The sequence below is a fragment of the Phascolarctos cinereus genome, unplaced genomic scaffold (assembly GCF_003287225.1).
Source record: "Phascolarctos cinereus isolate Bilbo 61053 unplaced genomic scaffold, phaCin_HiC Scaffold_4;HRSCAF=312, whole genome shotgun sequence".
NCBI lineage: Eukaryota > Metazoa > Chordata > Mammalia > Diprotodontia > Phascolarctidae > Phascolarctos > Phascolarctos cinereus.
The window spans coordinates 914449-930564 of NW_027555847.1; the positions used below are offsets into that span (position 1 = coordinate 914449).

General features: G+C 53.0%; 1 protein-coding gene across 37 annotated transcripts in view; it reads right to left on the reverse strand.

The window, feature by feature from the left end:
- Positions 1–16116, reverse strand: part of CLASP2 (cytoplasmic linker associated protein 2) — a 142167-nt gene that overhangs the window by 88474 nt on the left and 37577 nt on the right. For 29 of the 37 annotated variants that reach the window (XM_078151989.1, XM_078151986.1, XM_078152000.1 and 26 more), the window contains one exon: positions 1848–1994. In XM_078151989.1, the coding sequence (XP_078008115.1) occupies positions 1848–1994 (147 nt within the window). Of the gene's footprint in view, positions 1–1847; positions 1995–2271; positions 2471–16116 lie in introns of those variants that run through there. The other 8 variants (XM_078151997.1, XM_078151998.1, XM_078151996.1 and 5 more) reach the window with 5 other exon arrangements.

The window sequence follows — 16116 nt, forward strand, 5'->3', positions numbered from 1 at the left end:
TGACTAGGTCAGAGTCAGATGGGTCCTGGTATACATCACCTTTCATCAGAAGACAAAATCAGAGAGGTTTTTTATAAACAGCTATTTATGTAAATGGCACAAGGCAATTCAGAAATTTCATTACTACCACTAAAAATTGCCACGTGAGTGAGGATATTTTAAAAGTGAATTGTTAATACTGAAAAGTCTTCATGGCATCTGCCTGAATGCCAGCAGCTCAGAAGAATAAAACTTGTTCAAATCAAAAGGGGTCCCTGAAAACAAGTAGATTCAGAGAGCCCAAATGGCAGGGGGTCCCAAGGCCTTTGCCCCAAGCCCTGCTGAACCGAGATGGGCCGGACCAAAGCATCCCTTACCCACCCCCCCGCCTTGCCTGAGGGGGAGGAATTCATGAGGGTGACTGGGAAAGGGCATCTGCCTGCCACCACCCCCTGCCCCGCAATGCTCTGAGCATGCATTTAGGGTTAAGGGGATCTAGTCTGACAAACACAGAGCCAGCTGCCTTGGGGACCCCACCACACAGGGGCAAGAAAAGCAGGAACCAGATCAATCTTCTTCCTGTAAGTGGCTTCATACTATGAGATCTTCTACCTAAGTGGAGGTAGGAGGATGGCTGCCCCCGAAAAATAACCCTCTGCTGCACAACTAGCATGGGATGGAGAGGAGGCAGGGCCTCAACTGTCCATCCCCTTGCTCTTCCAGGCCCCAAGCCTAGGGAGGCAGTCCCAAGGCCCTGATGCCAGCTGCATTCTGGCATCTCAATGCCACAGGGCAGTGCCCAACATTGCCATCACTTCCATCTCCTCCCTCCAGGTGACCAGAGGACTTGCTCTCTACCCTCTGCCACCCCCTTCTCCTCTCCCCACACAGAATGGCCTGTATCTCCTAGGATGAGGTGAGCTGGCAATGGCCCCAGCTGTCATGCCCTGGGGTGGATGCAAATCCCCCTCTGTGAGTCCACACCTCATCCACCATGAGCATAAAGACCAGGGCAGAGCCAGATGCCCTGGGATGTCCCTACCAAAGGAGAAGGGGGAGGGGAAGACAGAAGTGGTACTAAGACACCCAGCTCACTTCCCACCAGTGGCCCCGGGCCAGCCTCCTCCAGCCTCACTAACATTTAGTGGGCAGGACGAGGAAGGAGGCAGAACTGACAAAGGCCTAGCCCGTTCCTGACAGAGAGTTGACTCTGTGGCTGGGCCTCTCCCAGCCTGGCCCACCCGTGGCCCTGGAGGTGAAGACAGAAAGCAGATCCTCAAAAATGAATGAGGAGAGTCCTAGAGGCAAGGCCAGCGAGCTCTCTTTGACTTAAAAATGAAACCCAAAAGGTCTACAGACGCTCACACTGAAAAAATCACACCCAAGTGGATTCCTGGTCACAGCCCAATCTCTCTCTCCACACAAGACCCCTAAATCTGTGTCACTGCTGGTGCAGGACAGACTGATTCTGTCCCAGCCCCTCAAATGCCCCGGGTGGGGGCCCCTCCTGTGTCCTCTCACTGAGATTTGTATCAAGCACATGGCCCCCTGCCCAACCTGTCTCTAGTGCCCAGGGGGCTCAACCATTCTGAGAAGGTGGGTCCATCTGAAATGATGTCCTGTTTTATATTATATATATATATTATATTATATATATCATGTCCAATAAGGCACCTAACAGTAAATCCCCGAAGCTGCTGGTAAGTGGCTGCTCAGGCCCCCCACCCTGAGGCCCTGACACCCTGCTGGCCCTTCCCAGCACATGGGTCCTCTGAGCCCTGCTGCGGCCAGGAATTCCACATCTTCCTCCCCATCTCTAAGTCTGGCAGGCAGAGTCAGGAACAAGAGTGGGGCTGGGTGCCCATTACCTCCAGCCTTTGGTCCCCCAGAGGAACCAGGCTTCCGGCCACTGTTGACAGGGTTTCCAGAAGTCTTTGGGGCAGGAACCTTGAAGGCTGAGGCTGCTGTTGACGGCCTGTTTCCATCCACTGATTCCTCATCATCAAAGCTTTTATCTAGAAAGGACATGAGAAAGATGGATGAGGACTGAGCTTTCTGCAGTTTTCTCAAAATTCACGGAGAGAAATCAAACACAAATTATGCTCTCCTGTGGGTCTAAGTGAGAGATGGACAGCACGGACAATGTCAGGCCTTTCTCACTCGAATTTCGGCTGCCAAGCTGGAGAAGCATCGCTCTAAAATCCAGCAGTGCAAGCCAGCACCCCCGGCCTTCCCTGCACGGCTGGGCTGGGCAGGGCCTCCTCGCCGGCATCCCTCCCTGCTTCCACTTACAATCACAGATCCGCTTGCAAATCAGACGCCTCATGCCTCCAGCAGCCCGCTGGCCTGGCCCTCACTGGAGGCTGCTCCCAGGAGTTGCCATGGCCCCACCCTGGCCGCTCAGGCGGAATCACGGGCTCTGCCCAGAGCCAACGGGAGCCAGCTGGGAGCCAGCACCATGGAGGCAGCCTGGTGCCGGCATCTTTCTTTCTCTTCGCTGCCTGCACTAGGTACTGCAACAGCCAATCAGCTGCGAGGTGACATCATCTTCTGGTAGCCCAGCCTGATGAAAGGTGAAAATTCTCCCTGCATGTAAAAAGCAGCCCCAGTGGCTGCCCTTCCCCAGGATTGCAGTGGGGGACTCCCGGAAAGCCAGGCTCCTGCTTGTGCGACACCGACACACACACACACACACACACACACACACACACACACACACACACACACAGCCAGGCTCACCAGAGGGGCCCCAAGGGCAGACACCCAACCAAGACAAAAGATGGGCCTTCTCACACCCCTGGGGAAACCTGAGGAAACCTCTCTTGTCTTGGGGTCTCCAGGGAGTGCCCCGGACCCAGCAATGCGAAAAATGCACCATCACTTGCTTCCATTTGGGCAGAAACAAAATGCACTTCTGGCTTCTCACAGGAACACGTGGCTCTCATTTTTTAACATCCACTTTAAACGCTCTGCTCTCCTGACACCCCACCGTGATGGCTGCTAGAAGGTCCTCCCCCCAAGAAATGGTCTCCCTCCCCATTGCTCCCCTGTGGGAGGGGGCCTCTAGGACCCTGCAGAAGCCACCCTGGCTTTGGCATCACAAACAAGGGAGGTGATGGGGAATGCAAATTCTCCCATTCTCTCTTTTTAAAACATTTCCCCTTCCAGGGACAGTTTTCAGACAATGCAGCTGACTAGGAGGATGGGAGCCCTGTTCAAAGCAATGTTAAACTCCAGACCAGGCAGAGCGGCACGGTATGTTGCGGCCTGGCCCAATCTGTCCTTGTGAGCTTCTCAAAGGCACAGCTCGGGGCAATAGCCAAAGGTCTTCCACTGGTGCTCACCGCCATGCCAAGAGCACTGTGAAGGGAGGAGACGAGCTCCCTGAGGCCATGACACATTCTGCATCCAGAGTTCCCAAGGAAACAGGCATGAAGCGAAGATGGAAGGCTGATTCCAAGTTTTAAAAATAATTAACTCTTCAGATACTCCAAATTTAGAGGCGTAGATTCACCTACATCAAATGCAACTCTCTGACCTCAGATAAAATTTGGAACCCCCCCCCACTCCGCCCAAACTCTATGTTTTACACATTTCTTTTGCTTCCTTGTAAAGTCCAGAAAGCATCAGAATGAGAAGTCACTGGGTCAGACCCAGGTCTGGGCTTTGACATTCACTGAAAATGAAAATAATTTCCATTGTGATTCAAGGGTTTAATTCCATCCCTCCTGCTGATGAAAGACATGGCCCATTTCTATTCTGATAAGCTCTTTCTGGGATCCCACTCTGCTGCTAGGGAAGGGCCCGGTCATGGTCATCCCGGAACCCTTCACTCTCCCTCCCACCTGGTCCTGACCCTCCAACAGCTGCCAAGTGACATGGAAGGACTTGACCCCATTCCTCCCCCATTCACAAATCGGCTCCTCTCGGTTGCCTATCCTCCTTTCCCTTTTCTTGGATACAAGGCTTTCCTCCATCTACCAGGTGATGCCAGGCTTGAGTGAGCTCACCCTCGCCGCTAACGACCTTCGGTTTGCCTGGCTGGGTGAGCATGTGGTAAACCCTGGTGGACCAGGGGACTCAAGGGGGAGGGCAGGCTCTCTGACTCTGGCCCTTCCACCCCTCGGACTGAGGCATGTATGTGGTGGAGGCATAACCCACACCTGCTACTGCGGGGGGTGGTCACTGCTTTCTAACCCTTCCCCAATGGCAGATCCTTCTTCCCTTGTCCAGCCTTCCTGGAGTACCAGCCACCAGTTCACAGCCAATGAAGACATGGCCCGGAAGGCAGGATTCCATCTTGTGCAGATCCTCTCCAAGAAGGACAGGGGGAACCCTATTACAAACCAGGGGGCAAAGTTTCTTTTCCTAAATTCAGTCATTTAAATAAACTCCCTGGCCGGCAATCACAGTCCGGCCCTGTCAAGATCTCATCTGACAGCTACTGGGGAACAAAAAACACCTTGGCTCCTGAAGGCAGAGAACACAATGTGGTCAGCTTCCTGGATGGACAGGGGGCCAAGTTCAAGGGGTCAGCAGGATAGAGAGATTCACGACTCTGGGAAGGAATCAGAGCCGACACCGCTGCTTCTCACACCCACCTCTCCTGCAGTCGATGGACTGGATCACTCTGCTTTTGTTTTTTGTTTTGATTTGCTTTTTGGGTTTTTTTTTTTTGGCTAGGCAATGGGGTTAAGTGACTTGCCCAGGGTCACACAGCTAGTAAATGTCATGTGCCTAAGGCTGGATTTGAACTCAGGTCCTCCTGACTCCAAGGCTAGTGCTCTATCCACTGCTCCACCTAGCTGCCCCTAGACTGGATCACTCTGGAGGAGGCCCTGGGAACCCTTTCTTCACAGAGCAGTCAGCAAGTATCTGCTAATGCCCTACTATATGCACAGCACCGTAAGAAACACTAAGGATGCAGAGGTGAAATGCTCTCTGCCCTCCAACACCTGCCGCAGAGGACAATCCCATATCCAGGCAGGCAGCCCCCATTGTCACTCCCTCACTCTTGTCTTCATCCCTTCAGGCACAGAGGAGAGAATCCCAGAGCTAGCCAGCTTTAATGTTCACAAAGGACTTTATAGGTTGATCTCTGATCCTCACAATGTCTAAATGCTCATTCCCATTTTACAGATGAAGAAACTGAGGCTGACTATCCAATTCAGCACTAGAACTTAGGCACCTCTGGCCTCCACTGGGGTCCATCCCTCCCAATCCACTGCCTCCTGATCCTGAAGGCAGAGAAGCAAAGAGCCCGAGCAGGACAGGAGGCCCGAACCCAGGGTGCGGTAGGAACCAGCACACACAACTGTGGGCTGAGCTTTCCACAGAGAGGCCTGTAAGTCTGACTGGCCTCCAGCTCATTTCTATAGGGAGTCAGGGCAGGGAACCAGGTGAGGGAGGGTACGGATGTGTTCTTGTTAAATAAAAGGAGAGCAGGAGAGTCCCTGGCAAGCCTCAAAGCCTCTGTAAATGATCACTGCTGTGGGACTGGGGGATCTTGAAACGGCTTAATAAATGAAAGCCCTTCATTGGACGCTTCCCTCCTGCCTGCCCAGTCCCAGACCCCTCCTCCACTGAAGGGGCAGACACCCACCCCGTCCCCACCTGCTATTTGGGGACCACTCCCCCGGAACCAAGACAGGCCCTCTGCTGGTGCCAAGGAGAACCTGGCAGCCCTGTCTCCTCTTCCGTGACCCAGCGCGTGGTGTGCTTCAAATGAGTGCCCCCAGCTTCCTGTAAAGTCCTCCTCAGAGCACAGCAACATTGCAATGGAAGAGCCATCAGAGCCGGAAGGCAGGCTCTCTGAACAGACTGAGTTCTGAGCTGGACAAATGGGGGTGCTGTTCAAGGAGAGAAGCAGGGACTGGGAGGTAGTGAGCAAACCTGCAGGAGACAGGAGCAGGGGTCTGGGAGAACAGCACAGTGGCAGAGATGCCAGAGGACACACTCATTCACAGAATGCTCCTGGGCGACTTTACACTCTAGAGAACACAGCCCGTACTGAGCACCTAAGGTGTACAAGGCCTTGGAGACACAAACAGAAAGTGAGACAGGCCCTGCTCTAATGGGGGAGACTGTGCCCAGGGAAGGTTTCAGCCTCCAACCAGAGGGAAAGGTGCCAGGGTCCCTGGGGGCGGGGGCGGAGCAGATGGCAGGGGCTCATGCACCTGCAGGAGCAGGTGGACAGCGGGCTGGGAGCAGCACCCCTCCACTCCCAACGCGGTCTCCATCAAGGTATGGCCGGGGAGGGCAGGCTGGCCCCTCCCCCACAGGGCAGCCCAGCTAGAAGTAGGGTCAGGCCTCGTGGCCGGGGGCCACAGGGGCTCAGGGTCCCGGGACCACATCTCCAACAGTGGCCATGGTGGCGAGGACTGCAAGTGCTGGGAATGTGCTGTCTTGCCTCTCCTTCAGATGCCCTCGCTGCCCACCCAACAGATCTACAAATAGCCAACAAACATTTATTAAGTGCCTACGACATGCCAGGCACCTTACTAACTGCTGGGCATACCGACAAAGAGAGTCCTTTCCCTCAAGGGGCTTACAGTCTAAATGGGGAAAGGATGAAGCCAGCCCCCAGAAAGGCTCAGGCCAAAGACAGAGGAGATCAGACATAAGGACGGAGGGGGAGGGGTGCTTCAGGGAGAGGATCAGGGAAGACTGGCCGGGCTCTGGCCAGGGAGGTGGGGGCGCAGCAGAGAGAGCCCTGGAGGACACAGACAAGCGTGTCCCAGAGGTTCTGCAGGTGTGAGCAGGGGCGGTGGATGAGCACAGCACCTGCCTCCGGAGAGAACACAGCTAGAGTGGGACAGACATTAATTAACGCCGGCTCCATTGGTGGTACCATGGCAACTTTGTGGAGGAGGGAGGCCCACAAGCATGGATGAAGCGCCTACTGCACGCCAGTGCCAGGCAAAGCGCCGAGGAGACCCAGAAGGTCAGAAGACAGTCCCTGCCCTCCGTGGGGGCTCGCGGGGATTTGGGGAACGAGGTGAGAGGGTGGGCTGGCATGGCGCCAGGGAGGTGACGGTGTCCTAGGGACTCCTTCTACGAGGATGATGAGTTTCCAGGGAGGGTGAAGTCAGGTGCAGCAGGATGAGCTGAATGCCCTGGGAGCTCTCCTTAAGTAGGCCCGGAGAAGGTGCCTGAGACTAGATGTCCCTCCCACAGCGGAGCATGATGACAATAACGACAGGAACGGCAAAGAAAAGGCAAAAAGAAAAGGCTGCCTCGAGCGGTCTCTGGAGAAAGAAGGACACACTCGGGCATCGTTGGTGGAATGGGGGATCTGTCCGAAACACAACAAGAAGTAACCAGGCTGCCCCCAGGCTCTGACCTCAGGACTCCCAGGCCAGACACCTCACCAGAAGCTGGAGTATGGCAGACGTCCATCTCCTGGGAATAACAGAACAGCTCTGGGGCCCAGGAAGGAGACAGCTAATTACTAGGAAGACATGGGATGTCGTCAGCCTTGATGCCCAAGGAGGCCACACCCGTCAGCTTAGAGAAGACTGCAAAGCAAGAGGCCTGATGGGTGGAAAGGGGGCGGGGGCAGGGTTGGGAGCTTTTCAGTGTCGGCTTATTTTGCTAGGTTGCTTTTTTCTGTCATTTACTCACTAGAAAACATAGGTGATGGAAAAACAGAAGATGTCACCCACCTTCCAGCGAGACAGGAGGCTCATCACTTTCTACCAAGCGCCCCAGAAATCACAAGAACTGAATCCACAAAGGAAGGCAGAACCGGCTATTTTCCACGGAGAACTGGACAACGTGGGGCCCAGAAGGACCAGGTCATAGAGAAGCGTGAGCGGGCGCACCCATGACCACGGCTGGGCCAGCCTGGGCTGCGCCAAACGGCTCTGAGAGCGCCCACCAGGTCGGGAGCCTAAGGCCAGAGACTGGGAATAGGCCCCAGACCTCAAAGACCCGGAGAGAAAAGCCCCTGCACAGACGGAGCAACCTGGAGGACAAGAGGGCCAAAACCCCCAAGAACGCAACGCAGAAGGAGCCAATGATCACAACAAGGAAGCAGAGGGACCAGGGAGGGGAAGAGTGGGACCCCCACCCCCCAAAACAAACAAACTCGGAAGAGCTTTAAAAATAGGAAGAAAACCCAGAGAGTTAATGAGGGATGAATTTAGACTATACATTGGAGCTGGATGCAGAAAACAGAACACAATGAAGAATTTAAAAACAAACAACTAATACCAGAGAATTTCTGTAAAGAAATTTAAAAAACAGACTAAGCTTGGGTTCCAAAGAAGAACCCAAAACACTGAGGGGACAGAAATGTGGTCAGTGAGGTGGTGTGGAGGACAGAAGTTGGGCCTGCAGTCAGGAGGACTCCTCTGCTGAGTTCAAATGTGGCCTCTGAGCTTACTAGCTGGTGACCTTGGGCAAGTCACTCCACCCTGTTTGCCTTAGCCCCCTCATCTGTAAAACGTGCTGCAGAAGGAAACTGTAAACCTCTCCGCTATCTCTGCCCCAAAATCCCCAAAGCGGGGCTTGAGTCAGACGCAACTGAAACAAACGAAGAGCAACAATGCGGGAAAAGGAAAACCAGAGGCAGTGACGTGAACACCAGACGCCTCTCACCTCCACCAACGGGACGGACCCTGGGCCAGGGGAAGGCGACTGCCCCAGACAGTGGGCCCTCTCACAGGAGAAACTGCCCAGAAAGCTCTGCAGACAGGTAACAAAGAAGGACCGGGAACATCCGCAGACTGCCGCCCAGAAAACACCTGGGGCTGAGCCCCAGAGGTTTTGAGGGAGTGTGAGGAAGACAGGGACACGCTCAAACCAAAGGCCCCCAGGGAGGGCCAACAGGGGTACGGCCGGCACGGCCCCAGTGGAGTGCCCAGACGAGAGGGTGCAGGAGAAGGGATGGGCCGGCTAGGCACAGTGCCTTCGGACAAAGTGTGTGTGGGAGGAAGCCCGTGTAGTTGGCCCCGAGGGACGGGACGGGAGGCTGCTAGAGAGCGTGCTCTTGGGGATGAACTGGGAGACACTGGGCCTTTCGGAGGACCGTGTCTCTGAGGCTGTGGCCCTAAGAGGGTGTCCAGCGCTGGGGGATGAGGCCGGGTGCAGGCCTCGCACATCAAACACCTATGAAGCACAACCTCCACACCAGGTACTGCACCAAGCACTTGGGCCACAAAGAAAGGCAAAGGACTTGACCGCCTAAGGGGGAGAAAGGGCAGGGGGAATACGCATCGATATGGCACCTACTGTGTGCCAGGCTCTGTGCTCAGCTCATTAGGAAGATTATCTCATCGGATCCTCACAACAACCCTGACAAGTATGATCCCCATTTTTACAGCTGAGGAAACTGAGACACGCAAAGGCCAAGTGACCTACCCAGGGTCACCCAGCTTGTGTCTGAAGCTGGATTTGAACTCAGGTCTTGCTGACTCAAGGCCTCTACAAAGATGCAGCTGACAAGGGAGGGCAAAGGTGGGGTGGGGCGGGGCGTGATGAAGTCCCGCAGCCAGGTAAGAAAGGAACAGGCTGCGAGAGGGGCTCTGACCAGAGGGAAGGAGGGGCCCAAAGGGTTAAGTGACTAGGGTGGCAAGCGAGATCTACAAAGACCAGAAAAAGGGACATCTGGGTGTGGCTCTTGAGGAGCCAAGAGCGCCCGAGCAAGCTTCTGTCCAGACTGGAAGGCCCTGCTCAGGCTCCAGGAGGGGACGCTGGGCTCCGGGGCCAGAGACGACGTGGCCAAGCCCTCATCTCACGAGGAGGAGGGACACGAAAGCCCACCCTCCGCTGGACGTAAGGGACAACGCACAGGGCAAAGCTGCATCGAGTGTAACACACAGAGGCCGGGCCCTGGGTGTCCAGAAACAGAAAATGACCACGCCCCAATTCTAAGGGAGATGCACGAATTGTGAGCTTTAATGTTTCGCTGTCAACAAAAAAACAATTTGAATTGCTTGAGAACTTACTGCTGAAAGATTTGTGGCATCTTCTAAACGGAAACATTTTAAAGAACACACACATTTCTCAGCAACTTCTGGTACCTCTACAAGTACAGACCATGTGCTACAGCACAGACAAATTACAAATCAATACCACAAAGCAGAAACATCTAGCACGTCCTTCATAGAACAAAAATGCAACCACAATTATGATACAGGAACAATACCAAAAGATACAGCTCCAAACTGACATTTAATAATGACCTTCTAAACGATGAGGGGGTCAAAGAATTAACTATATAAATGTGTGTATTATATATGAATATACAAAGAATATGTAAAAGGTAAGAATGATGAGACTACATACAAAAGCTTCTGGGACGTAACTAAAGCCCTCCAGGAAAAAAAAAAAAAGATCATCTCTCTGAAGAGACACATGAACAAAATAGAAGAGAGCAAGAATGAACTGAACGTACAATTTAAAAATAGGGGAAAAAATCAACAAGAAAAAATAAACACAAAGGAGACTAGGTTGAAAACTAGGGAGAAATAGATAAAATGGGAACAAAAAGATTATAAAATTGATAAATTAAACCCGATAAACCCTTCGCTAACCTGATTAAAAGAGAAGAAAATCAACTGATCAAACCGAAAAATGAAAAAGATAGTTAGCAACAGCTAATAAAAAGAATATTCAGGGCCTATTAAATGCAACTATCTTCCCACAAAATCAAGAATTTAAGAAAAACATAAAAACGATAAAACATAGAAACCACCCAACTTGATGGAAGATTTCAATTCAGTTTTAGAAAAAGAAATAAGGACACCATACCAAAACGGGGTGGGGGGAGGGGCTGGAGGGGAACTCGGTCCATCTGGATTGAGAGGGGCATTCTCTCGAATGTTAAATAAACAATTCTGACGGATCCCACAGAAACTAGTCTCCATACACAAGAAAGGATGCAGACAAGGGACAAGGGCTGAAATAGAATGATCCCCAAGGAAGAGGTGCGGCAAAGGCAGAAATCGACGAGATGGAGCAGCTGAATGGAAGAGGGAGAGAGCAGGGGCCAGCTGACTGACCAAAAGATGTGCAGTGTTGGGGGCTGGGGACAGGGAGAACGCAGCTCTCTTGTGCATACGGTAAACTGGGCATTTCCATGGGGAGAGCGGGGAGGCCTCTGGGCAAGGCTGAGGAGGTCCAAAGGGAGAGCGGGGAGGGCCCACTCGAGAGCCTGGTGCACAGCCACAGGGAGAACCTGAGAAAACCCATCAAGTCCCAGAGAGGACCAGGTTCCCAGAAGGAGTCTGGTCAGTGGTGCGAGCACTGAAGATGGACCAAGGGGACGGGCACTGAACAAAGGCCACAGAGGTCAGGTGATGAGTCTAGAAGCAAGTCACCTTCTCCAGGAAGCCTGTCTTCTGCTGACGACTGCCAAGGGCCCTGCCAGGGGTGTATGGTACAGACAGCGGGAAGCCGCCGCCACTGTGCCAACAAAAAGGTGGCGAGGTCCAGGAGATCATGGCAGGCACGAGAACGTGAACCATGGTGTTGTCCCTCCCTCACTCCCCGCACCTCCAGCCCCTCCTAGGTGAAATGCACGCTGGGACAAGATGAGCTGGGTAGTCTCTTCCAGCTGGACATCGACGGTCCTAGGAAACCCACCCACCAAGGACAGGTCGGGGGCATGTTCTTAACGGTTATTCTACGGGTACGTCAGGGTCACATGAAGCTAACCTTTCACCAAGGTCCCCCTCTGATTCCTGTGGCCAAGATGGTGGCATAGGACCTAGGTAAGGGTGCAGAGATGGTTGAGATGGCTCATCCACGACTGAATGGAAGGAGCCAAAGAGTGAGGCAGAGTAGAGTGAGGTCTACAGTGGCATGTTACAAGGCTCTGTCTGTGTCTATCTCTGGTCTTGTGCTGCGGGGAGAGAAGGTAGGGGAGGAAGGGAAGAGAAAGAGGGAGAGAGAGGGAGGAAGGGAAAGATGGAGCAAGGGAGAGGGAGAGAAGGGGAGAGGGAGGGGGGAGAGAAAGGGAAGGAGGAAAGGAAATGGGGGAAAGGGAGAGAAAAAGGGGGGGAGAGAGAAAGAGAGAGGGAGGACAGGGAGAGAAGGAAGAAGGGGAAGGAGAGAGAGAGAAAAAGAGAATGAGGAAGGGAGGAAGGGGGGAGAGAGGAGAGGGAGAAAAGAGGGGAGGGAGGGGGGAGGGAGAGAGAGAGAGAGAGAGAGAGAGAGATGTCTCTCTACCTAGCACAGAACCAAACACAGAGCTACATGTGGATAGAGTTCAAAGACAGACATTTACTGAGAGGCAGCAAGAGCTGTCTGTCTACATAAAAAGCGTGTTTGTGAATGAGCTCAATATCCTTGACAAGCACAGACTGGACACTTAATCCAAGTGACATGAAGCTTGGAGAAGGCACTAAGACAAGGGGTGTCCCAAAAGTCTGGGTTCAGTTTTAAGCTATTAAAGTTTGTATATTAAAACTGACAAGAGTGAGCATAAATAACCCAAATAAACCTGAAGATAACGATGGGGCAAACCTATACATGACACATCACACACTGCAGCTGGAAGACCTGGGTTCAAATCTTTTCTCTGAGGCTCACAGCTGGCATGACTTGGGGAAATCTATTTACTCTTCCTAGGCTCTAGAATGAAGTGGCCATGCCCAATGGCCTGGATGGCTCCTACAAGCTCCAGACGTGACTGTACAGTTCTTTGATCATTTGTAAAATTTTATTTATTCTTTAAAAATCCAATCTGTGGATAGAGCACTGGCCCTGGATTCAGGAGGACCTGAGTTCAAATCCAGCCTCAGACACATAACACCTACTAGCTGTGTGACCCTGGGCAAGTCACTTAACCCCTATTGCCCAATCACCCCCCAAAAAAAGTCCAATCTGACAGGTAGAGGAAGGGAAATGGCTCAGCAAAAGTTCCTGCAAAAAAGCTCTCGTGGGCTGAGTAGACCCCAACATCAGTGAAATGGTGGCCCAAAGCCCACCCCAACAGCATTATGTCTATCCATGAAGAACAGCCCAAGGGAAACCAAGGAAGGTAGACGGTTCTCCCTGCTCAGCCCCTCCCAGAAGCTTCCTGTTCATGGCACTGCCTCTTCCCAGTCAGGCCAGTGATGCCACTTGGAAAGAATCCTACTGGGGGAGGTTTGCCCCAAAAGAGAGAAAGACCTGAAGAGTTACCTTCACATATTTTAAGGGTGTAGAACCCACTTGACCCCAGAAGCAAAACAAGGGAGAATGAACGGTTACAGATAAGAGGTAAATGTCCTACCAACGGAGAGAATTCCAAACTGAGCTGGGCTCTTGGCCAAGGGGGGCTCCCCTTCCTTGGGTGGGGGGTGGGGGCAACCACCCTTTTCTTTTTCTTTTTTCCATTCTTTTTTTTTTCTTTTGGCTAGGCAATGGGGTTAAGTGACTTGCCCAGGGTCACACAGCTAGTATGTGTTATGTGTCTGAAGTCGCATTTGAACTCAGGTCGTCCTGAATCCAGGGCCGGTGCTCTATCCACTGTGCCATCTAGCTGCCTCGGCAACCACCCTTTTCAAGGGAAGTTGCAGAGCAGGTTCCAGCTTTGGTACAGGTTAGATTGGACATTTTATGAAGTTCCTTCCCATCCAGACCTTGTGATTTAAAAATGTCTGTGATTAAAACAACAAAACAAACCAGCTAGGTGACATCAGAGTGGATAGAACACTGGGCCTGCTATTCCCCCATCAGAAAATGGGGATCACATAGCATTCTCTTGCAGAGCTGTCGTTAGGACAAAATTTGCAAAGAGCTTAGCCCAGCGCCTGGCACGCAGCAGGTACTTAACCAAAGCTGCTTCCCGTGCCCCCTTAGAGAAGGCAAAGAAGGAAACAGCCACCCCTCTAACCTATTTCTTCATTTCTCTCAAGGCTCCAGGAGAACGGCCTGTATTCACAAGATGGATGCAAACCTTCAAGAAACGACTTGGCTTCCCTTTGGCAATTCCATCTTCAGAGTCGCCCAAGACTCCAGGGAAGGAGGCCCAGCCATCGGGGCCAGCTGCGGTTCTGACACCAGAAGTCCAAGTTTCTAACGCACCCCCTCTGAAAAAGACGGAGACTTGGGCTCCCAGGAGTAAAGCTGGAGAGACCAGCTAAGCAAACAGCCGGCATGCCTGGGGACCTGCACATGGCCTGGGGCCAATTTCTGGGGAAAACACAGGCAGCATGCTTCCCCTGGTGCAGGGGCACAAAGCGAAAGGGCTGAAACACCCTACACCCCCTAACCCTGAGATAAACCTTGACGAGGGTCAACGTAACACCTTGGGCTTTGACTGAAAACAGTTTCCTGAGCAGGAAAAACAGCCCGACACAAGTCAACGATACGTGACGACAGCCCCCAAAGCCATCGGGATGTTTGGCTGTATTGAGAGATCCAGCCAGGCTTCCAGGAGGTGAGACTCCAATCCTCTGTACGAGGCCCTGATCAGAGCATTTCTGGGTGGCCACTTCTTACTGCAGAGCTTCCAGGAGAAGGCGACAAGGACAGAGAAGACCTCAAAAGTGTGCCCAGTAACAGCCCCCACCCCCTCCCACGCCATCTGACAAATGTATCATGGTATAAACTGGCATTGCCGGCTGCTACCCCATCTGTGCTCATGTCAAAGTTCAAAGGATCAGAGCCTACCATCTAGACTTGGGAGGTGCCTTCGACATGACCCAGTCTAACTCACAACCTTCTGCACTTGAGCCAACTCAGAACCAGGAGTGACCTGCCCAAGGTCATGCAGGTGTCCCCCCCTTCTCTCCCTCCCCCTGCCCCGGCAGATCAGCTACAGTGTGCCGCGGCCTGGGGGTGGACGTGTGCCAGCCCATCAGCCATTTTTCCCACTTCTCATTTCTTGGGCACCAGGAGCTCATCTAAAAGTACCGTGGCTCTTCCCACAGCTTCCCTCCCCTGATGTGATACTCCCTGACCTCAGTTCTAGCTCCCGGGTGGTCTGACGACTCTCTGCTAGAACAGGAGGCTGAATTTTGGCCCTTTTTCTGACACAGAGAGCCAGGAAGCAGGGCGCTAGGCCGGGAGTCAGAAAGATCTGCGTTCATGTGCCACTTCCTAGCGGGGCGCCCTGCAGTGGGCCCAAAAGTGCTACGGCAACATCAGCTACTGTAGACATCAATATCATTACCGTCTCCAGCCTTTCTGGTCCCTCTGCTGAATTTCCCAACATGCTTTTCTCTACAAGCTGCCACCTATCATATCTGCTGACTTGGTCTAGACCGTCTTCTCCCAGAAGAAGCTGGTGCTGAAGCCACCCTTCTCTCCACGGTGGCTCTCCCTGCTGCCAAGCACATGTCACCTCTCCAAAGAACACCTGGGGACCACCCCGACATTTCAGCTTTCTGCTTTGAGAAGGCGAGTCCCGCTCCTGGACCGCCTCGCCTAAAAAGTCCTCCAGGTCCCCCCCCCACACCCCACAACGTTCACAAACTGTTTTCTTCAAGGGCCCTGCTGGCATTTGAGCTTTCCTGCCCAGCTCCCCTAAACGGGCCCAGTGAACTGTCTCCTCTCTGCTGACCCCAGTGCGAGTGTGGCCCTCTCCTGCCCACTCCCTGGTCACTCCTCCTCACTTCGTCTTCTGCCTGTGGCACTAACCCTTGAGCTGGTCTTCTGTGCTGGTCACCCGGGGATTATTTTAAACTCTGGCCTCTCCCTGCCCTCTCAAATACAATTGCTCCTCAGGTCCTTCTGATTCAGCTTTGATAACAATGGGCCACATTCTATCCCACAGTCACAATCCTAGGTGAGGCCCTCATGACAGATCAGAAAGTATGTGCTAGGTGTTATACCTGCATGGCAGGCACCATGCCAAGTGCCAGGAATGGAAGGCCTCGGTCCCCAAGGAGTCAGTGCTGTCTCATGGGAGACAACAGGACCACACAGAGCCATATCCCTTTTCATGACCCTGCTTTCTCCTGGGTGTCCTCTCCACGGATCACCATTCAGGTGACACCCGGGAATCGTGCGTCCTCTTCTCCTCTCCCCCTCACTACCTGCCTTGAGGTCTCCTCAGCTCCCATGCTTCCAGCGATCATCTCTATGCTGATGACTCTCAGACCCAGGTGTCTAGCCCTCACCTCTCTCTGGACCTACAACCACCTGATGGACACAGCGAACTGGACGTCTCAGACAGAGAAACCCAACTTTCTCACAACTGAA